Raw genomic sequence first — 22,177 nt, forward strand, 5'->3', positions numbered from 1 at the left:
GCAGCTGCATTTTCAAGCTCTTCCGCGTAAACCTTAGGTATATCTAAGTGGCCTTAAATTGCATGGGAATCAACGGCCTGAAGGGATGGATTTCTGGAAAATGCACCAAGAACAATATTCAGATAAAATCCCAGATACCGTTTGAACTGTTTCTCTATTGACAAGCACTAAGCCAAGGAAGCCAGTGAGTGTGAGGACAGTTTTCCTTCTGCTTCATTTTCCCATCAGAATACAGTATGGACAGAGCCGGTAACCACTAATCACTCTGCCTTTTTTTTTCATTTGCGTAGGAACATAAAGTGCTGCTGACCGGAACACCCCTGCAGAACTCTGTGGAAGAGCTCTTCAGCCTGTTGAATTTCTTAGAACCATTGCAGTTCCCTTCCGAAACTGCTTTCCTGGAAGAATTTGGGGACCTGAAGACGGAAGAACAGGTAACTGAAAAATAAGCGATCCAGATAATCGCATGCATTTGCAGAGAGTCCTCTCCTAAAGGGAAAAGCCAAAGAGCAGAAGGATAAGCAAGCTAATTCCCCACCTCGAGGTGAGTAAGCACAAGCCCCATTTCAGAGATGAGGACACACTAGAAACAGTTATTGACGTGCCCCTGAGGGTCGGTGAGGCATGGTTTCGTGGGGCAAGGTTTCCTGAGGCGTTCTGCGGTTGTGCTGTGATACGGTGGACTGAGTGTACTTGGACAGGACGTGTCAGGCGAGAAGTGGCAAGCGGGGCTCTTAGAATGCCGCCGAGTGGTGAGGAGAAATGGGATGACGGAAAGCAGGCGGGGGAACCCGAGGAAACTTTTAAGGGTGTATCGAAAGGTGGCATGGGACCGAATAGCCCTTGGATGCCGCAGTGCAGAACAGGAGTGATGCTTAAGAGACCTATGAGATTAGAGTGTAAGCTTCTTGTGGGCAGGGAACGTGTCTACCAACTCTGTTATACTGTAATAGTAATTATAATTGGGGTGTTAAGTGCTTATTATGTGCCAGGCACTGTATTAAGCCCTAGGGTGGGTTCAAGCAAATTGGGTTAAACACAGTCCCAGTCCCATGTGGGGCTCACAGTCTCAATCCCCATTTTACAGATGAGATAACCGAGACCCAGAGAAGTTCATTCATTCATTCAAGTGTATTTATTGAGCGCTTACTCAGTGCAGAACGCGGTACTAAGCTCTTGGAAAGTACAGTTCGGCAACAAATAGAGACAATCCCTACCCAACAAGTGGCTCACGGTCTAGAGCTGAAGTGACTTGTCCAAAGTCACTTAGACAAGGGGCAGAGCTGGGGATTAGAACCCATGACCTTCTGACTCCCAGGCCCGTGCTCTATCCACTACGGCATGCTGCTTTTCAATTCCGTTGCGTTGTACTCTCCCAAGTGCTTAGTCCAGTGCTCTGCACACAGGGAGCGCTCAATAAATACCATTGATTGATGGATCGGTTGAATAAGGGCCACCTGAAAACAGGATTGCTGTCACACCTCCGACCCATTCACGTAACAGGTAAAATGCAACATTGGAGGCATCCTTTCTGATACAGAGGACACTTGTATACATATTGTTGCCCACGTGTGCTCTGAGAGGTTTCCTATCTGGTTCTTCATTGGAAGGAAGAGTCTCAACTCTCCCGTGCCAGCTTTGAAGGAGGCAGAAGAGTAGGCCAGAAATGACCTAGGATGTTAGGGGCGGTGATCTGAGAACACCGACATTTCAGCCTTCAGGAGAAAGGCTGTGCATAGCCTGCCCTTTATCAATCAGTCAGTCAGCAAACGGTATTTATCGAGGGCTAACTGTGTGCTCGGCACTCTACTCAGCACTAAGGACGGTGCAACAGAATTTGCAGACACGGCCCTTAATTAGTCAGTCAGTGGTACTGAGCGCTTACTCCGTGCAGAGAACCGTACAGAGAGCTTAGAGAGTACAGTGCTTTATCTGAAGAGGAGATTGCCCGGGTGGCTAAATCGGAAGTTAGCTGAATTCAGAAGGGGGAAAAAATTACGTTTAAAGATGGCACTCAGTTTCTCGCTTCTCCAGAAAGCGTGAAACTAGCATGGATACAAGTCTTGTAAGCTCGTTCATTCATTCACTCATTCAGTAGTATTTATTGAGCGCTTACTATGTGCAGAGCATTGTACTAAGCGCTTGGAATGTACAAATGGGTAACAGATAGAGACAGTCCCTGCCCTTTGACGGGCTCAAGGTCTAATCGGGGGAGACGGACAGATAAGAACAATAGCAATAAATAGAATCGAGGAGATGAACATCCCATTAAAACAATAAATAAATAGAATCAAGGTGATGTACATTTCATTAACAGCTGGTTATGGGCAGTTAACACGTCTAGCAATTGTGTTATAGTGCACTCTCCCAGGCACCTAATACAGTGCTCTGCACACAGTAAGTACTCAGTAAATGCTGTTGGCCGAAGGTGCCGTCAGATTGTGATCTCTTGTCAGAGGCAAGTTGCTTCTAGCTTAGGTCTCAGCCGAGCTAGTCGATCGGGCCTCTCTAGTTATGACTGAATGGAGAAGGTCTTCCAAACCCTCATTATTGGGTTCAGTCCATACTCTTCTTTCCTCTCTCATCTTCAAGGGTAGCTCTGAGATTCTGAAAGTAGCGGAGTAATTAAACTCAGTCCCCCTATAGAGCGCAGGTCCTCGCCCCACAGTACCCAGACGCAGCAGGAAGCGGGTTTGAACTTGAGCGGTGGGGACTCCATCTAGAGCTAACTCTCTTCTAGGTGGGGAAAGAAACACACTCTGTCTCTCAAAGTATTTAAATAGCATCCATCCCCATAGCACCCATGTGCCTCTAATCTCTGGAGCAGTGAAATTTAGAGGTGAAGCCACAAATAGAGGAATAGAAATGGCAGAGGGAGAGAGAGGGAAAAAGGGAGTGGGAAGAGAGAGGAAGGGAGGGAGGGAAGGAGAGAGAAATAGGAAGGGAGAGAGTATGTGTGTGAGGGGAGGGAGATTTGTGTTTTGGAGAAGGCGGTGCCCTCCACTTCCATCTGGCTAAGTGATTCACGGGGGCCTTTTGGCTGTGGGGAACCTTGAAGAGAACCTGGATGGAAAGGAAGAAGCGGCCTGTTAGTTGAAAATGGGAGACTGCTCCAGGCAAACAGGCTGGCATAGAAGAATGCACAAAGGAGAGGAGGCGAATAATAATAATTAAGGTACCTGTTAAACAGAAATGAAGGGTACGTGCTCTTGACTAGGGGAGAGGAAATAAGCAGAGGGGGGTGGATTGATTCACAGAGATGGGGAGGGGGCAGAGTAGCAGAGAACCTGGAAAGTGAATATACAGTTGAAATGAGTCTCAAGTTGTCAGTGCAGCCAGTTTTTGGCTATTCGGGACTAGTGTTTCGGTCCGTAGACTGTCCGGGATCCTTGCTACTGCATTTTTGTCTTGCGTTCTGCTGCCGTTTCAGTATCTGGTGGCACACGAAGTCTGAGAGGTAGAGGGGGCAAAGAGGGTAAGCTTCTAGCCAACAGGGGACTACCCATAGCCCCAGATGGCTAGTTCAGGCATATGCCCCCTTGGGCTTTAGCTCAGTCCTTGTTTGACTGATTGACGGCGTGGCCTCAACAAGTAATTCGTCCCCGGTTTTTTTGCCAAAGTGAAAGAAACAGTTTTGATCTACTTGGGATGTGGTCAAGACTTGTGAGAAAGTTTGCGGTTAGCAGAGTGCCATCAAAAAGAAGCGGCCGCTGGGGGAGATGAGACCTTTACGTTTCGCGGCGGTGTCAGTGCCGCTTCATAGTCATTCATTCAATCGTATTTAATAAGCGCATACTGTGTGCAGAACACTGTACTAAGCGCTTGGGAAAGTACAATACAGTGATAAACAGTGACAGTCCCTGTCCACAACGAGTTCACAGTCTAGAGGTGGGGAGACAGACATCAATACAAATAATAAACAGACATCAATACAAATAAATACAAGTATAGATATATGCATAAGTGCTATGGGGCTTGGAAGGTGCAGGAGGAGAACAAAGTAATCAGTCATTACTCATTGCATCAAAAACTCCTCTCCCTCCTCCTCGGATGTGTTTCTGGATATTTGTGTATCTGGCCCAGTTTATAAAGTTAGCCAGTCAGTGGTATTTACTGAGCATTTGGGACAGCACAGTAGAGTAAATAGACACCCTCCATATCCTCTAGAAGCCAATAGACCGACATTAAAACAAATTACAGGGAAGGAAGCCCACCGTCTAGAGGGATACGATAAGTGCCGTGGAGTGGAGGCAGGGAGTAAAAACCTAAGTACTGAGAGTGCATAGATGGTGCAAGATGGCGGGGAGTTGAGAGAACGATTAGGGAAGTCTTCTTGGAGTAGGTGTACTTTTAGCAGGGCTTTGAGGATCGGGAGATATGTAGAGGGAAGGAATTGCGGGCAGGAGGGAGGAGGTGAGCAAGGGGTCGACAGCTAGTGAAGTGAGAGCGAGGCACGGAGAGTAGTTGGCGTTAGAAGAGCGAAGTGTACGGGCTGAGTTATAGGGGGAGAGGAGCCAGGTTAGGTGTGGGAGAGGAGGCTGATTGGGTGTCTTAAAGCCAATGGCCAGGAGCTTCATTTAATTTGAATTTAAGCGTCTGGGTCCATACACACCCACATCCGCTCCCTCATCAGTACTGCATGGGTCTATCTTATTGCATAGACTGTTTACTCCTTGAGGGCAGTTGCCGTCTCTTTTCCATAAAGCTTCTGTGTTCAGGAGAAGCAGCGAGGCCTAGTGGAATGTCTGTCTCCCTCCCAACTAGATTGTGAGCTCACTGTGGGCAGGGAATGTCCCCGTTTATTGTTGTATTTTACTTTTCTCTGCACACAGTAAGCGATAAATATGATTGAACGAATGAAAGAACCCGAGTCTGGGAGTCCAGGGACCTGGATTTTAATCCCAGTTCTGCCGCCTGTCTGCTCTGTGACCTTGGGCATGTCACTTAACTTTCCTGTGCCTCGGTTTCCTCATCTGTAAAATGAGGATTAAATCCCCCTCCCTCTTACTTACACTGGGAGCCTCATGTGTCTAACCCTGTGTTTCCTCCAGCGCTTAGTACAGTGCTCGGTACACAGTAAGAGCTTTAACACACATCCTTATTATTATTGTAATTATTATTATTAGCACCCAGCATGTCGCCACACCCCTATTACATGTCATTTGCGGAGGCTCACGGTGGTTGAAATGCCCCAGTGAGGATTTCCACCTCGATGGAAATCAATCGATCGTTCGGTCGGTGACTTAATCGATCCCCACCACGTCTCGTTTCCCGGGCAGGTGAAGAAGCTGCAGTCCATCCTGAAACCCATGATGCTGCGGCGGCTCAAAGATGACGTGGAAAAGAACTTGGCGCCGAAACAAGAGACGATCATTGAGGTGGAGCTGACCAATATCCAGAAGAAGTACTACCGGGCCATCCTGGAGAAGAACTTCTCCTTCTTGGCCAAAGGGGCCAACCAGCACAACATGCCCAACCTAATCAACACCATGATGGAGCTGAGGAAGTGTTGTAATCACCCCTACCTGATCAACGGTGAGCCATTCATGGGGCCCAGGAAAGGCACTTAAAAAAAAAAATTAATTAGGGCTTTTGTTAAGTGCTTACTATGTGCCGGGTACTGTACTAAGCGCTGGAGTGGATACAAGCAGTTCAGGTTGGACACGGTCCATGTCCCACGTAGGGCTCTCGGTCTTACTACCCATTTTAAAGGTGAGGTAACTGAGGCACAGGGAAGTTAAGTGACTAGCCCAAGGCCACACAGCAGACAAGGGGCGGAGCCGGGATTAGAACCCATGACCTCTGGCTCCCGGGCCCGTAGTCGATCCACTCTGCCATGCTCCTTCCCATAAGGCTAGCGTTGGCCCCTGACAGCCCCCCGGGCTGAGGTGAAGGCTCGTGCTAAGCTGTTTATAGTCAAGAAGCTTCAGGATCGTTTGGACCAGGTATTTCTCCTCCTGCCAGAGGCTTCCTCCTAAATCAACCCCCTTGGAATGGACAACTTCCAGCCCATCCTGGAAAAATCCCATTCTCCTCCCCGCCTAGTCGGAACCGAGTCGGCAGTGGTTCCTCTGGTCTTGTTAGCACTGTACTAAGCGCTTGGGAAAGTACCGTACGACGCTAAACGGTGACTTCCCCTGCCCACAACAAGCTCCCAGGCTAGAGTCGGGGGAGACGGTCGTCTGTGCAAAGAAATAAAATTATAGATGATTAGCTTGTATCCACCACAGCACGAATTACAGTGCTCTGCACTGAGTAAGCGCTCAATAAATACCATTGATTGATTCAGAGATAAGTTCACACTCAAAAAAAACACCCAAGTTTGGGGCTGTTCTGGCGAAGGAAGAGAGGAATAATGTCCCAATGGGCAGTGTGATATCAGAGATCAAACGCGATGTATGGTAGATTCGTAAGTATACAGTCAGTCAACGGGTGCTATTTACTGAGTGCTTACTATGTGCAGAACACTATTCTAAAACAAAAGATTTAGCAGACACACTCCAGGCCCATAATGAGCTTAAGTCTGTACAATGTTTTGGCATAGCCATGCCAGTATTGAACCCAGCTGTACCTGACCGTGAGAAGTTGCAACTGGACCAGAACATTTCTGACCTGGATCCGTCTTTCTCCGAGCCCTTTTCTGGGCTTGTCCCCTTCAAGTGAGGGGTAAAAAGGGTAGGAAAGAAGAGAAGGTAGCCCAACGATGAGTTCGTAGCCCAAGGTTTTCCCACCTCCAGCACCGCGGGATCTCACCTGTTTGTTCAGGAATGTATGGACTAGGAAAGTTGTTCCTGCTCAGAGGAGCTCTGAGAAGGAGAGGAAACCAAGACGTTGAACCGAGCAGCGTGGCTCAGTGGAAAGAGCACAGGCTTGGGAATCCGAGGTGATGGGTTCGAATCCCACCTCTGCCACTTGTCAGCTGTGTGACTGTGGGCAAGTCACTTCACTTCTCTGTGCCCCAGTTACCTCCTCTTTAAAATGGCCATTTAGATTGTGAGCCTCACATGGGACAACCTGATGACCGTGTATCTACCCCAGCGCTTAGAACAGTGCTCTGCACATAGTAAGCGCTCAACAAATACCAGTATTATGGGAAGCAGCGTGGCTCAGTGGAAAGAGCCCGGGCTTCGGATTCAGCGGTCATGGGTTCGACTCCCGGCCCTGCCACTTGTCAGCTGTGTGACTGTGGGCAAGTCACTTCTCGGTGCCTCTGTTACCTCCTCTGTAAAATGGGGATTAACTGTGAGCCCCACGTGGGACAACCTGATTACCCTGTATCTCCCCCAGCGCTTAGAACAGTGCTCTGCACATAGTAAGCGCTTAACAAATACCAACATTAGCATTATTATTACCCTAAACATTAGAAGGGCTTGAGAGGTCGACCTGGTCAGGTGGTTCCCTCCCCGCTCCCCGAAAAAGGCTGAACCTGCCCTCTGCCTGGAAGGAATCCCAACAAGGCTCCGTAGCAGGCTGGCAAGGCTGCCAGGGAGCCATTTGGTCTGGGACCGAACCAGAGATCCACAGCTCCGGGTCGTCAACCTGCCACCTGGAAGTTGATGCTACAAGAGTCCCGCCTCTCGTTTGAGCCATTCCTCTCCTAGGAGCAAACTGCACCCCCTTCCCCCACCCCGCCCCATCGTAGAAGCGGGCGCACCAGATGGTTTTCTTCTCTTCCCGTGCAGGGGCAGAGGAGAAAATTCTGGAAGATTTCCGGAAGACGCACAGCCCCGACGCTTTGGACTTTCAACTGCAGGCGATGATCCAAGCAGCGGGCAAATTGGTTCTGATCGATAAATTGCTCCCCAAGCTCATCGCGGGTGGACACAAGGTGCTCATTTTCTCCCAGATGGTGCGTTGCCTTGACATCCTGGAAGATTATCTCATCCAGAGGCGGTGAGTAGTGTCAAGAGCAGTGTGTCAGACACTGTGCTGATAGGTCCTTCCCCTCCTCGCCCCTCGCTCTTCATTTGTCCTTTTTAATAATAATAATAATAATAATAATGTTGGTATTTGTTAAGCGCTTACTTTGTGCAGAGCACTGTTCTAAGCGCTGGGGGAGATACAGGGTAATCAGGTCCCACGTGAGGCTCACAGTTAATCCCCATTTTACAGATGAGATAACTGAGGCCCAGAGAAGTTAAGTGACTTGTTAATGTTTGTTTTTTTGATTTTTTTGTGGTACTTGTTGATGCTCACTGTGTGCCAAGCTCTGTACTGAGCGCTGGGGTGGTTACAAGATAATCGGGTTGGACACAGTCCCCTTCCCACTCGGAGCTCACCGCCTAAGGAGGAGGGAGTAGGATTTAATCCGCATTTTACAGATGAGGAAACCGAGGCACGGAGCAGTTAAGCGACTCGCCCGAGAGCATATAACAGGCAAGCGACGGAGCCAGGATTTGAACCCAGGTCCTCTGACCCCCAGTCCCGAGCTCCTTCCGCTAGGCCATGCTGCTTCTCCGTTTAATTTTATATAACTGTTCGTCCACAGGGGCCCCAAAGAAATGTTTAGCAGAACTAGGCTTTTGCCCATTCAATGGGAAGCTGGGGATTTTCTCATTCATCTCCAGTCACCGGGCCCTGCTATTTTCAGAGCCTTTCAAGCACGACAGCTTTCCGAGCCCAACGCCTGCCTGATTTAGCAGGATTTGGCACGACGGAGTCGTCTGCCTGCTACCTGGGGTCTTTCCTGCAGCTCTTTGCCCCGGCGAAAGCTGACGGAGACAGATCTTCCTGTTCTCCGTGTTCCCTCCTCTGCTCGGAGGGTCCGTGTGTTAAGGGTGACTTTGGGTCTAGTTCAGAAGAGATGGTCTTCAGTGACACTTCTGGTTTATTAAGCCACTGGAAGTTGAGAAGGAGTGTGGCCGAATGGATAGAGCACGGGCCTGGGAGTCAGAAGGACCTGGCTTCTGATCCTCGCTCCGCCACTTGTCTGTCGTGTGTGACCTTGGGCAAGTCACTTTACTTCTCTGTTCCTCAGTTACCTCATCGGTCAAATGGGGATTGAGACTCTGAGCCCCATGTGGGACGGGGACTGTGTCCAACCCGATTAGCTTGTATCTGTTCCAGCGGTCAGTACAGTGCCTGGCATTTAGCAAGGGCTTAACAAATACCATAAAAAAATGGTCGCTAAGGACCACCCTCTCAGTTATCTCATCCATAAAATGGGGATTAAGACTGTGAGCCTTTTGTGTGGACAGGGACCGTGTCCACGCGGATTATCTTGTATCTACCCCAGAACTTAAAACAGTGCCTGGCACATAGTAAGTGCTTAACAATACCATTATTATTAATATTATTATCCTGTGTCTGTGGGCATCCCCCAAAGCTCTTTTCTGTGCATCCTACTCTTTATTCGCTATACACAGAGTCTCTGGAGAGTACAACCTCTCACCTGCCTTCAAGCTACTTGACCTCTCATCTGATCTGCCATTCCACAGTTCCTCTTACCTCCAGAACAGCTCCATCTTGGCTGTCCCACCGGCACCTCAAACTCAATATGTCTAAAACACAACTCCTCATCTTTCACTCCCTTTTTATTTCCCAGCCTCTTTCTCTTAGTTGTCAATATTTTTATGTTTGCCTCCCCTCCCCACCCATTAGAGAGTAAACTCCTTGAGGCCAGGGAACTCGACGATTCTTTGTTCTAGGCCTTTTCGCTCCCTGTGGATACTACTACGGCTAAACAACAAATTATTTTCAATTTAGTTTAATGCGGAGGGGAGGGAGAGCCTGCAGAAGAAAGCAGCCATATATTCTCCATCTCACATCTGGGTACTGACTGGAACCTGTTGCTTTTTTGACTATAACATTTTCTGTACTGCTAGTAATTCTTCATTAGTTTCTCAAGGAATCTTTAAAGAAACAATAGAATTTGTCAGTCAGGGTGGATGTTAGATGGCTGTCACCTGGGATTACCAGTCTAACGAGATGGTTGTTTTCCAGAGAATGTTCATAGAAATCACGGGGGAAAGTCACTTTTGTCATGACATAATCACTTGTTTGGCTGGAGGCCTGGGTTTAATGATGTGTGCTGTTTTTGTTTTTTTTGTTTTTTCACAGTGAAGGCCCTCAGACTTTTTCTCCTTGCTCTTGATTCTCCAGCTGTCTCTTTGGTTTAGCTCCTGTTTCATTTCATATGTGGTTCTGATAAAGGGATGAGGCTGTAGCCACAGGCTCTGACTTAGGAAGAGCATGAAAAATAGCTTTAAAAGAGGACAGGAAATCTGCCCATTTCAAAAACCCAAATTCTGCCTCTTTGTTTTGTGCTTGAGCCGCTGATAACTGTGACCGCAAAACTGAAGTTGGGGGGCTAAATCAGATTGCCCAGACCGCATTTGCACTCTCATTTTGGAGATTCTAATTCCCAGAATTCCCAAGGCCCCACCTCCAGATGAAAGGATCTATCCTTGAATGCTAAGCAGCGCTGGCTCAATTTCGACTGATCACATGAGCTGCTGGAGTTTCGCAGCAACCCCCTCTATACATTGGTAAAAGCTTTCTACTCGGCAGTGATCTTCTCTGTCCTCTACCGCATTCTGCAACTACTGTCTCCCTTCCCAGAACCCACAGGGACAACTGGGCCTGCCCGGTTCCACCCCTCCCCAGATCTGTGGCTAGACCTCGGGTATTCCACTCTACTCTCCGTTCCTTAAGGAAATCGAAATCTAGGAAAGCGTAGCGGTTCAGATTTTTTTAAAAAAACAAAACAAAGTCTTGGTTGCTGAAAAGGACTAGATTATAAGGATGTGGATCTAGGCTGAAAGGTTTAGGACCTAGTTGACAAAATCACGAAAGGTGTGGATAGGCAAGCACAGAATTCTCGTTCACCTCTCCGTCCCCGAACAGCACCATCTGGGGAAACACCCATCGAAGATTAGAGATGGAGAAGCAGCGTGGCTTAATGGAAAAAGCACGGGGTGCTGGGAGTCAGAAGATGTGGGTTCTAATCCTGGTTCCACCACTTATCTGCTGTGTGACCTTGGGCAAGCCACTTAACTTCTCGGTGCCTCAGTTCCCTCATCTGTAAAATGGTGATTAAGACTGTGAGCCCCACATAGGACAACCAAATTACCTTACCCAGCACTTAGAACAGTGCTTGGAGCAGAGTAAGTGCTTAACAAATACCGTAATTATTGTTATTCTTCTCTGTGCCTCAGTTCCCTCGTCTGTAAAATGGGGATTAAGACTGTGAGCCCCATGCGGGTCATCAGTCAATCAATCGGTGGCATTTATTGAGCGCTTACCATGTGCAGAGAACATGGATTGTGTCTGACCTGATTAGCTTGTATCTACCCCAGCGCTAAGTACAATGCCTGGCACATAGTAAATGCTTAACAGGTACCGTCGATAACAGTAAGAGTAAAAGGTTCATCACAAGCACGTCTTCTCCCAGTGGATGGGAAATGTAGGAAATTCACTATCCAGGGACCTTTCCAAGGCTGAAAAATCTCTGTAAATTCAAGTGGGGTTTTAGACAGAAGAGCACTACATGGCAGTGTGCGCTGCAAACTCAGTTCTATCAATCCCAGCCCAACCTCTTGCACCCCACCTTCCCCAGTTTCCCACCCCTCATTTCTGTCAAGCTGCAGCCCCTGGAATCCCCATTCCAACGGGAGCAGGCTCTCCTTTTCCCTTGGCCTCTTCCCAACACGGTTCCTCCTCCTCGCATTCATCCCCAAGATCCGGCTCATTCCACATGATGCCGTCTCCTCTGCTACTCTTTCCTGAGGGAATCTCACCTCTCAGCCTCCCGATTAAGCTCCTCCTTTCTGCTTGGGAACTCGCCTTCACACTGCCCTCGCCTTATTAAATCCCTTCAGAAATCACGTCTCCTCCAAGAGGCCTTCCCTGATCAATTTGCCCGTCTCATATTGCCCCAATTTGCCACTTCAGCACTTCTGCCACACTTAAGCATTCACAACAGCCCTCCCATGTAACTATACCTAGCTTTTTGCACTATTACTATATTCTACCTGTAATTTATTTTAGTGTCTGCCTCCCGTAGTGGAACGTAAGCCCCTCAAGGGCAGGGATCATGCTTACTGAATCGTGTTCCTCCAAGGGGTCCGTACCATGTTCTTTCCAAAGTAGGTATCCAATAAATCAGTTCGATCGACTCAGACGTCCTCTCTGCTCTCCCTGTTTACAAAACGAGACGCACGTCTTTTGCAGCAGCAGATTACGCATCGTCCTGCCTTCTCTTGCTTTCTGATTTGGGCCCGAGCTGAGATCTAGTGCTTTAGACGAAGGTGAAATGCCCCACTGCAGTCCGAGGTGACTGCATCGTGGCATCCGGAGAGGCCGTGCTTCCTTCCCGACTCCTAGGTCATTTAGAACGCGTCCGGAAGGACGAGATTTAATGAATCTCTCATTGGGAATCACTTTGTCTCTGTAGGCCTGCTCTCTAATGCCGAGGCACCTGTTCCTTTGGGTTCCCGACTAGGTACACCTATGAACGAATCGACGGCCGAGTGAGAGGAAACCTGCGTCAGGCGGCCATCGATCGCTTCTGCAAGCCCGACTCGGACCGCTTTGTGTTCCTCTTGTGCACCCGAGCGGGCGGCCTCGGCATCAACCTCACCGCCGCCGACACCTGCATCATCTTCGATTCGGACTGGAACCCCCAGAACGACTTACAGGTAACCGCGGCGAGTCCGAGAGCAGGTGTTCCCCTTGGCCAGACGAGACCCGGGGGACGGAGTCAGGAGCCTCTGGTGAGGGATGAACCTCAGGATGATAGATGTTCCCCGCCCGTGATGAGCTGATGGCCTATCAGGCCATGTGGGCATCTGCCCAGTGGCCCATGGGTCGAGTTGCACCAACTGGGGATGGGGAGGACTCATTCCACTGTGCTCCACATTGCCCTGCTGAGACTGTGGCATTTGGAGCTCAATGAAAGTGCTCAGCGGAGCCCATGGAAATCTGCCTGAAGGAACCTCCGGTGGGGCTGGCTCTCCTGTCACCCGCTGAGGCAGCTGCGGTCCTCGCGGCAGCCTGGGGGAGAAAGCGGATAGACGTTGACCTTCTTGAAACGGGAAGGCCAGGAGGTCAGCGTGTTTGCAGGGCATTTTTCTGGCTCCTCCTGAACGTCGGTGTCAGCCAGGGAGCGTTAGCCGTGGATGCTCTAATGCGGTTGCCAGGTTATCCCTAAATGTCAGAACCAAGGGGCCCAACGTTGGATTTCTAGCACGGGGTGAACTTGGGGCGGTGCTGCGGAGAAAATGAGAGAGATATTGACCCAGGAAGAATCAGAGGTGGATACCAGTCATGTATATAACAACACATGGCCCCCCCACACACACACTTTCTCTCTCTCTCTCCCCCCCGCGTCTGTCAGGGAGGCAGACCTGCAGGCCTGGGGGCAAACAAGGAAATTTGAGGCTCGTTGAGGAACCCATTCCCTGATTGAATCTAGAGCCCAATAGAGCCCAAAGGACCTACTAAGGCTGGGCAGGACAGGGCCTGGAGCACCTCCTGCCTCTGCTGTGAGTGTGGGGTGGGCAGAATCACATCCCAAGCCCACAGCCCTCTGAGGGCTCTAACTTGCAGCCAGGCCCCATTTAACAATGAGGGGCAGGATAGGATGAGATGAAACAGAGAGCTCAAGAGGGAGATCTTTCCCGATGAAGAGAACAATGAGGTAACTTACCCGGGCGGTGCTGGGCAGGTCTGTCCAGGCTCTGGGGCCTGACTCACGCCCTATACCTTACTTGATACTGCTGCCCTGGGTCTCTGATGGCCTTGGACATCCCCCGAGGGAATCTGTCAATCAACGATTATCTGCAGAGGACTATACTAAACACTTGGGAGATTACAATACAACAGAATTAGTAGACACGTTTCCTGCCCGTAACGAGTTTACAGTTTAGAGGGGAGGTGGGCATTTGCCCAGTGGCATAAGGGGTAAGCTGCACCAGTTCTCTCGTTCCAGAGAGGTGGGCCTGACTCCTCCCCCGACTTGTGCCGTGCCGGGTGTCACTGATACCCAGAGGCCCAGCATTAGAGGAAATTCGTGACTTACTGAGGTGGAAGAAATTCAGCCCCTCAGCTTGACTCCGCACTTCACTCTGGGATTTCTTTCTCTCTTACTCCTCTAGTCTTTAAGTTGTTTTTTTCCAAACTAGAGGCCCCTGATTTCATCAGTCGGTTCCATTTAATTGAGCACTTAGTGTGTGCAGAGTACTGCACCAAGCACTTGGAGTATAGTATAACAGAGTTGGTAGACACTTTCCCTGCCCACGAAGAGCTTTTCAGTAGATTTATAAGGTAGGTTTGAGCTACCAGGCCGATCCCAATCCCTGGATGGATGGAGATTCTTCCGGTGCCATCTAGTCTGAGTCGAATTCCTAGTTCAGGCCGATTTTGTTAGCTACCCCCAACCCAGTCGCCTCGTAACTGTGAATGTAAAGTAATGCATCATGCAACCTTCTTTCCTCTTAACTCACCCAGGCTCAAGCACGCTGTCACCGAATAGGCCAGAGTAAGGCCGTGAAAGTTTACCGGCTGATAACCCGAAACTCCTACGAGCGGGAGATGTTCGACAAAGCCAGCCTGAAACTGGGGCTGGATAAAGCCGTGCTCCAGGACATTAACCGGAAGGGCAGTACCAATGGGGTAAGAGGGCTGGGAATCCACGCCTCGGCGCTGTCCCACACTGCGTTTTCGGTACCTGCATCCATCTGCTTCCTTGCCCACTTCCTCCTCTACCTTTGAGATCAATTTTCAGAAACTATCCAGGAATTTCACAAAGCTCCCCTTAAATGATGGGAAAGTTCAGGCCCTGTAGAACCGAGTGGGCGGTAACGGGCTGGGGAATAAAATCAAATCTCATGCTGTATTGATGCTTCAATGCAAAATCCTGAGCATGGAGCCCAGATTCCTTAGGGGAAATAGTATAGTCTTCCAAAAGGCAGGCGTGGGGAGAAAAAAAGTACGAAGAGGCTAGGAAGAGGCAAAAGTTGTTAATTAAGTTGTCGAGAAATACAGCTTTCTGTTTTGTTATAATTGGAATCGAGGAAACCAGTTCCTTTGTAGGAGCAGCCGGCTCAATATTTCACACTTACACAAAGAGAGAGAAAGGGTTGTCATTTTTACCCAAGAATTTGTGTTACTTTTGATGTCAGTGGTGCTTTTTTAGGTCGGCCCCCGTGGGCCGAGGATTAAACACTTTGCACACCGTAAGCACTTAATAACTGTTATTATTGATCGATGATTACTGATTTTAATCGGAGCGATATGTTTTAAATAAATAGTCAAACCACCACATTCAAATTTAAAATTGCACCAGTGGGGAGACGGCTTTTTTGGAGGGGAGGGCGGTGGGGAGGGAAGATTGTGAGATTTTACAGCGATCGTTAAAGATGTCCAGAGGCCTTTAAATTCTTGACGCTCCTTGCCGTGGGCTGGAATTTAGTATTTCACAAATTCTGTGTAGAAGTAGTTTTTCTCACAGTAGGAATTAGTTGGCGGTTTTTCCCCTAAGCCCTTTTTTGCAGTTTCCCAAATGGTCTTTATCGCCCCGGGCAGGTGCAGCAGCTCTCCAAGATGGAGGTGGAGGATTTGCTTCGGAAGGGAGCTTACGGAGCCTTGATGGACGAGGAAGATGAAGGTTCCAAGTTCTGTGAGGAAGATATCGATCAGATCCTGCAGCGAAGGACACAGACCATCACCATCCAGTCGGAAGGAAAAGGCTCCACGTTCGCCAAGGTACCGGACTTCCCGCTCAAGAGCCGAGCGGGGAGAAGGAAAGGAGAGATTGCCTGAACTGGGTATCTTTTCTTTGACTTCTAAAGTACACAGTTCAGCTCCTTTAGCTGAAGCATCAAGTCTCTGTGCTGGAGAAAAGCAATTTATTCTCTGTCTGATTATTCACACACCATGTCAGCTTCTTTCAGGAACAGGGTGCAGAAAAACCTAAAGGGTGCAGGAAAACAAAATGCAATTAACTTTTTTTTTAAAGGAGGCAGGCAATCGATCATATTTATTGAGCACTGATTGTGTGCAGAGCACTGTACCAAGCATTTGAGCCAGTACCCTGTAACAATATAACAGACATATTCCCTACCCACAGAAACACAAAGAGAACTGTTTTTTTTAATGGCCAGACTCCTTGGAGAAGCAGCATAATGTAGTGGATAGAGCAAGGGTCTCGGGATCAGAAGTTCGCGGACTCATATTTGTCTGCTCTGTGATCTTGGGCAAGTCACTTGACTTCTCTGTGCTTTAGTTATCTGTAATTTGGGGATCGAAACTGTGAGCCCCATTTGGAATAGGGACTGTGTCCGTCTCGATTTGCTTGTATCCAGTGCTTAGTAAAGTCCTTGTCACTTAGTAAGCACTTAACAAATGCCATTTTAATACTATTATTACTATCAAAGTTTCCAGGAGTGATTCAGTAAGTCAGTAGTATATGAATGCCTACTGTGTACAGTGTGCTATACTCTGCTTGGGAGGGAATAATAGGGCTAGAAGACATGATCCCTGCTTATAATTGTCTTCACAATGATATCTAGATTAATAAAAGAGAATAGAATAGAATAGAATAAAGAGAGAGACTACAGTCCCTCTAGACTGTTAAGTTCATTGTGGACAAGGAACGTGTCCACCAACTCTGTTGTAGTGTACTCTCCCAAGCACTTAGTAGAGTGCTCTTTACCTAGTAAGCGCTCAGTAAATGTCAGTGATTGAATCATAATAAATAATAATTATGGTATTTGTTAAGCACTTACTATGTGCTAGGCACTGTTCTAAGCACTGGGGGTAGATAAAAGGTAATCGGGTTGGACACAGTCCTTGTCCTACATAGGGCTCACAGTCTTAATTCCCATTTTGCAGATACGGGAACTGAGGCCCGGAGACGTGAAGCGACTTGCCTAAGGTCACACGCAGACAAGGGACGGAGCCTGGATTAGAACTCATTACCTTCTGACTCCCAGGCCCATCTCTAGCCACTAGACCAATTCTAGTAGAGAGCAGAAGTGTCTCTTTCATTTTCTGGGAGCAGGATTCTCCAGAAAGTTCCACAGGCACCACTTTCTCCTCTCCTTCACATCAGTGATTATACTTTTATGAGAGGTAGGGCCAGGCAAGTGTAAATGTCACTGTTTTACAGATGAGGAAACTGCGACCCAGAGAGATTAAGTGACTTGCCTGAGGTCACAGTGCAGGCCTGTAGCGGGAGAGGGATTAGAATCCAGGTCTCTGACTCACGGATCTTTTCACTAGATGATTACGGCTGATGGGACAAGGATGTTAATTGAGGAGGGAGTAGCGGGGAGAAATTCAGTGGCTCTGAATTCCAGGAGGCAGCATTTCAAAATTCCCCTGATCTCGGAAAAGAGGCCAACAAGCCATTTCACTCCTGCCACTAGATTTTCCCAGTAGATTAACAGATGCAGCCCGCGTGATCCTTCTGACCCAGGATCTGGTCTCTCTTCCCGCCATCCATATGCCGGATACCTCCCAGCATAAACAGTTCTTCTATCCAGACGAGATTCAAACCGCCCACCCGTTGTCGGTTTTCCAAGACCTCACGTCTCGTTTGCGCACAGCACACGCTTTGCCTTGATCGGTAGGAAGGAAGACGAGGACACGTTTCAGTCGGTGTGAGAATTGGAGTGGTGCAGTCTCAGGAGTCGGCCCTTTAGTAACGAGCTCGAGCTAACGATATTTGCCATCGCGTTACTTCGCCACGGCCCCTCGAGTGGATCCTGGATGGGTTGTCACTGTACATCCGGAATGCGAATTAGCAGTGGGCGATCGCGCGTGTGGAAAAGCGCCTGCCTTGGAAAAAGCCAATAGCCCGGTTCGTCCTGGAGCACACATTGCGAAAGTGGGCTGGACAGCTGTTCTTTAAAATGCAGGCCTGTGGTGTACTGGGATTTTGGCTACTTCAAAAATAAACGTGGGCATTTGGCTAGTTCAAAAATAAACGTGCGCCGTGTTAGGTGGCAGACTATTTACCGATCATTGTTTCCCCTCCCAGGCCAGCTTTGTGGCGTCTGGAAACAGAACGGATATTTCCTTAGATGATCCCAACTTCTGGCAGAAATGGGCCAAGATTGCCGAATTGGACACGGACGCAAAGAACGAAAAGGTACGCTTGGAATGCCTCGGGCTGCTCATCACAGCCAGACGGATAAGGGCGCACACTTCAAGTCACCCGGGGGAAAGCGGGGAAGTGGCCGAAAGAGCCACAGCAGTGTCACTTTTCAATAATAATAATAACAACAGTAACAGTCGTGATGTTTGTTAAGCACTTAGTATTGCCGTGCACTTTACTAGATATGGAAAAATGAGGTCTTCATGGGGGCTCACAAAGTAGGAGGGAGAACAAGTATTGAATCCCCATTTTGCAGGTGCCTGAACTGAGGTCCGGAAAAGCGAGGCCCAATGTCACACAGCAGGTGAAGGGTAGCGTCGGCGTTGGAATTCAGGTCCTCTGACTCCCAGGCCTGTACTTTGTCCACTAGGCCGTGCTGCTTCCCATTCTTGGACGAAATCAGTTCCTTTTTGGGGGTTTTCTTCTGACGTCCGGGATCTAGGACGTGCTTAGGATCTGCTTCTCTATTCGTTAAGCACTTAGTGCATGTTCTAAGTTCTGGGATAGCTACAAGCTAATCAGGTTGGACACAGTCCATGTCCTACGTGGGGCTCACAGTCTTAACCCCCATTTAACAGATGAGGTAACAGGCACAGAGAAGTTACCTGACTTGTCCAAGGTCGCACAGCAGACAAGCCGGGATTAGAACCCAGTTAATCGGCTAATGGTCTTCGTTTTCTCCATCTCACCACAAAGTTCGACCCTGAGCGAAGAGGCCATTAGAAATGGGGCATCATTTGCAGTACACCCCAGCCTGGCAAGAGGGACAGGAGACTTTCGGTTGGTAGTTCAGTTGGCAGTTATCTGACGCGTTGGCATTCCCGAGGAGTTACCCTACAGACGGTGGGGGAGGCAGACCTGAAAACCAGAGGAGAAGGGTCAGAAGGAACCGGAAGTGCGGGAACCGAAAGTGGTCCCTTTATGTGGGTCGTATTTGAAGGCTTGGGAATAGTGGCCATTCCCCAAAAGCCAATGAGTGATTCTTCTCTTAAATCCTACTTGCCACTATCTAGGCTGAAGCCCCATATGGGACACGGACTCTGTCCAGCCTGGTTATCTTGTATCTATCTCAGTGCTTAGTAGAGTGCTTGGTACATAGTAAGTGCTAAACAAATTGGCAAGCAGCATGGCTTAGTGGAGTCAGAAGAACCTGGATCCTAAGCCCGGCTCTGCCACTTGTCTACCGTGTGACCTTGGGCAAGTTACTTAGCTTCTCAGTGCCTCAGTAACCTCATCAGTAAAATGGGGATTCATTCATTCATTCATTCAGTAGTATTTATTGAGCGCTTACTATGTGCAGAGCACTGTACTATGCGCTTGGAATGTACAAATCGGTAACAGATAGAGACAGTCCCTGCCCTTTGACGGGCTTACAGTCTAATCGGGGGAGACAGACAGACAAAAACAATAGCAATAAATAGAATTGAGGGGATGAACGTCTCATTAAAACAATAGCAAATAAATAGAATCAAGGTGATGTACATCAAATCAACAAAATAAATAGGGTGATGAAAATATATACAGTTGAGCGGACAAGTACATAATAATAATAGTACTTGTTAAGCACTTACTATTTGCCAAGCACTGTTTTGGGCGCCGAGGTAGCTACAGATTAATCAGGTTGGACACAGACTGTGAACCCATGTAAGACATGGACAGTGTCCAACCTAATTAGCTCATATCTACCCCAGTGCTTAGTACAGCGTCTAGCGTATAGTAAGGCCTTAAATACCACTGGGAGAAAAAAAGTGTTTTCTAGAGTTGGGTTAGAAACGGGCCGAACGAATCATTGGGGAGCAGAGTTTGAAACAGGAAGAAAGGCTCACCTGCCCACGGAAAGTTGCCGAACAGATGGAATCCTTCATCAAAGCCCCGTCTCCGGGGCTCACCCGACTCTCGGCGCTCCGAGCTGAGCAGCTGGAGCTCATCACTCTGGTTTTCTCTTGGCAAGAGCAGACCGCTCCTCTGGGCACCGAGGAGACCTCGTCTTCCCAAAGCCCCGCTAGGATGTCTGCAGGAGCAGCAGATGGCCGCAGGCAGCAGCGGGGGCTGGGGAACACAGTGATTTCATTAAAAACTCAGAGGATCCGCTCCGATTTTCCTGTCGTCAGGAGGGCGGCAGGTGTGGGAGAGAGTTCTTCCGTCTGCCAAAATCGATCCTCCCGAGCGAGGCTCGGGGCTTCTAGCCAGGACACAGCCTCGTGACACATGTGTGCGTGTGTGGGCATGCGGGTGTGTATGTGTGCCTGTGTGTCGGTAGAAGCCTTCCGGGACTACAGCGCTTTTGCTCCGTCTCCATAGGAGAGCCTAGTGCTTGATCGGCCACGTGTGAGGAAGCAGACAAAACACTACAATTCCTTCGAGGAGGACGAGCTGATGGAATTTTCAGAGCTGGACAGTGATTCCGATGAGAAGCCCACCAGGTCACGGCGCTTGAATGAGAAAACCAGACGCTACCTCCGCGCCGAATGCTTCCGCGTGGAGAAGAACCTGCTCATCTTTGGGTGGGTATGGGTCGAGCCCCCCCCCCACTTCGGTGGCTCCCGGCTTTCGGTGTCCCAAGACTTTCAGGGGAGAACCGAGCCCGTTTCGAGCTGGAGGCCTCGGTCATCTTGCTTCCCGAACTCCCGGTCAGCTAGAGGCCTTCTCTTTGGGCAGGGATCCGCTGAGACGGGCCTAGTTGGGTCAGAATTTCCAGTGAGGCTCTGGAAATGATCTCACCGTGATATTTTGTTTCTCCCCACTTGTTTTCTTGCATGTCCTTCCCATGTTGGGGAATGAGCCTGAATACTAAGTCGGGTCCCTGCTTTCTCCCAGAAGCATTGGGTCTCAGCAGGTGTCGAAGCCAGGACGAGGCACGCGGCCCTGTGACTGAAGTGGAAGTAGGGAGCCCCCGGCTGTCAGTCAGAGCTGTGTTTGGCCTCCATTTCAGGCTCTCCGGAGGCTCCGCATTATTCAGCCGGATTCCGCCCCAACATATTCGTTGATTTGGCCTTTCGAGTTCGGCCGTGTAGTGCTTGGTGGTTAAAGGTCTGGCCCGGGTATATAAATAGCGTCTCCGTCAAATGGCAGTGCTCTCTCAACTGACCATTTTCTCAAGGAGATGTGAGCAGGGGTTGGTCACGTCTTTTTCCGCCGCCGTACGCTCCCGATCGCCCAGTCCGGTGCTCTGCCCAGACAAGGTGCTCGTTGACCGCAGTCGAAGGACCGATATTCCAAGAGCTCATCCCCAGTTTTCCATCCTTCAGCTGGGGTCGGTGGAAGGACATTCTGACCCATGGTCGATTCAAGTGGCACCTAAACGAGAAGGACATGGAGATGATTTGCCGGGCTCTCCTGGTCTACTGTGTCAAACACTACAAGGGGGATGAGAAAATCAAGAGCTTTATATGGGACCTGATCACTCCCACAAAGGATGGCCAGAACCAGGCTCTCCAGAACCACTCAGGTAAGACCAGCTGGGCTGGAAGCTTCTGCAGTTAATAGTAATTATTATTATTATGGTATTTACTAAGCCCTTGCTATGTGCCATACGCTGTACTAAGCACTATAAAATAATAATAACGATGGTATTTATTAAGCACTTATTCTATGCCAGTCACCGTACTAAGCGCTGGGGTAGATGCAAGCAAATCGGGTTGGACACGGTCCCTGTCCCATGTGGGGCTCACAGGCTCCGTCCCCATTTTACAGATGAGGTAGCTGAGGCACAGAGAAGTGAAGTGACTTGCCCAAGGTCACACAGCAGACGAGTGGTAGAGCCGGGATTAGAACCCATGACCTCCCTCCTCACTCTCTGCTATAGAGCGGATTTCGGCTGGGCACCACTCTGCCTAAGAGGAGGCCCCTAACCATCTCACCAAGGGCTCCTCCTAAGTAGGATATGATAGCACAAGCGCTTACTATGTTCCAGGCACTGAACTAAGCGCTGGGGTAGATGCAAGCTAAGCTATATCTTTCACTCTGCTTCCCTCAGGGCTCTCCATGAGGCCTGTAAGGATATAGTCCATATCCCACATGGGGCTCACCATCTTAACCCCCATTTTACAGATGAGGAAACTGAGGCCCAGAGAAGTA

The 22,177-nt window shown here is 49.1% G+C and overlaps 1 protein-coding gene across 9 annotated transcripts in view; it reads left to right on the plus strand.

Moving 5' to 3' along the window:
- CHD6 (chromodomain helicase DNA binding protein 6) overlaps nt 1-22,177 on the plus strand; it is a 160,023-nt gene that overhangs the window by 93,892 nt on the left and 43,954 nt on the right. For all 9 annotated transcript variants that reach the window (XM_029070846.2, XM_029070843.2, XM_039912841.1 and 6 more), the window contains 9 exons: nt 291-434; nt 5,280-5,535; nt 7,683-7,893; nt 12,443-12,638; nt 14,449-14,613; nt 15,526-15,705; nt 17,984-18,094; nt 20,402-20,604; nt 21,349-21,548. In XM_029070846.2, the coding sequence (XP_028926679.1) occupies nt 291-434; nt 5,280-5,535; nt 7,683-7,893; nt 12,443-12,638; nt 14,449-14,613; nt 15,526-15,705; nt 17,984-18,094; nt 20,402-20,604; nt 21,349-21,548 (1,666 nt within the window). The remainder of the gene's footprint in view (nt 1-290; nt 435-5,279; nt 5,536-7,682; nt 7,894-12,442; nt 12,639-14,448; nt 14,614-15,525; nt 15,706-17,983; nt 18,095-20,401; nt 20,605-21,348; nt 21,549-22,177) is intronic.

The sequence above is a fragment of the Ornithorhynchus anatinus genome, chromosome 8 (genome assembly GCF_004115215.2).
Source record: "Ornithorhynchus anatinus isolate Pmale09 chromosome 8, mOrnAna1.pri.v4, whole genome shotgun sequence".
Taxonomy (NCBI): domain Eukaryota; kingdom Metazoa; phylum Chordata; class Mammalia; order Monotremata; family Ornithorhynchidae; genus Ornithorhynchus; species Ornithorhynchus anatinus.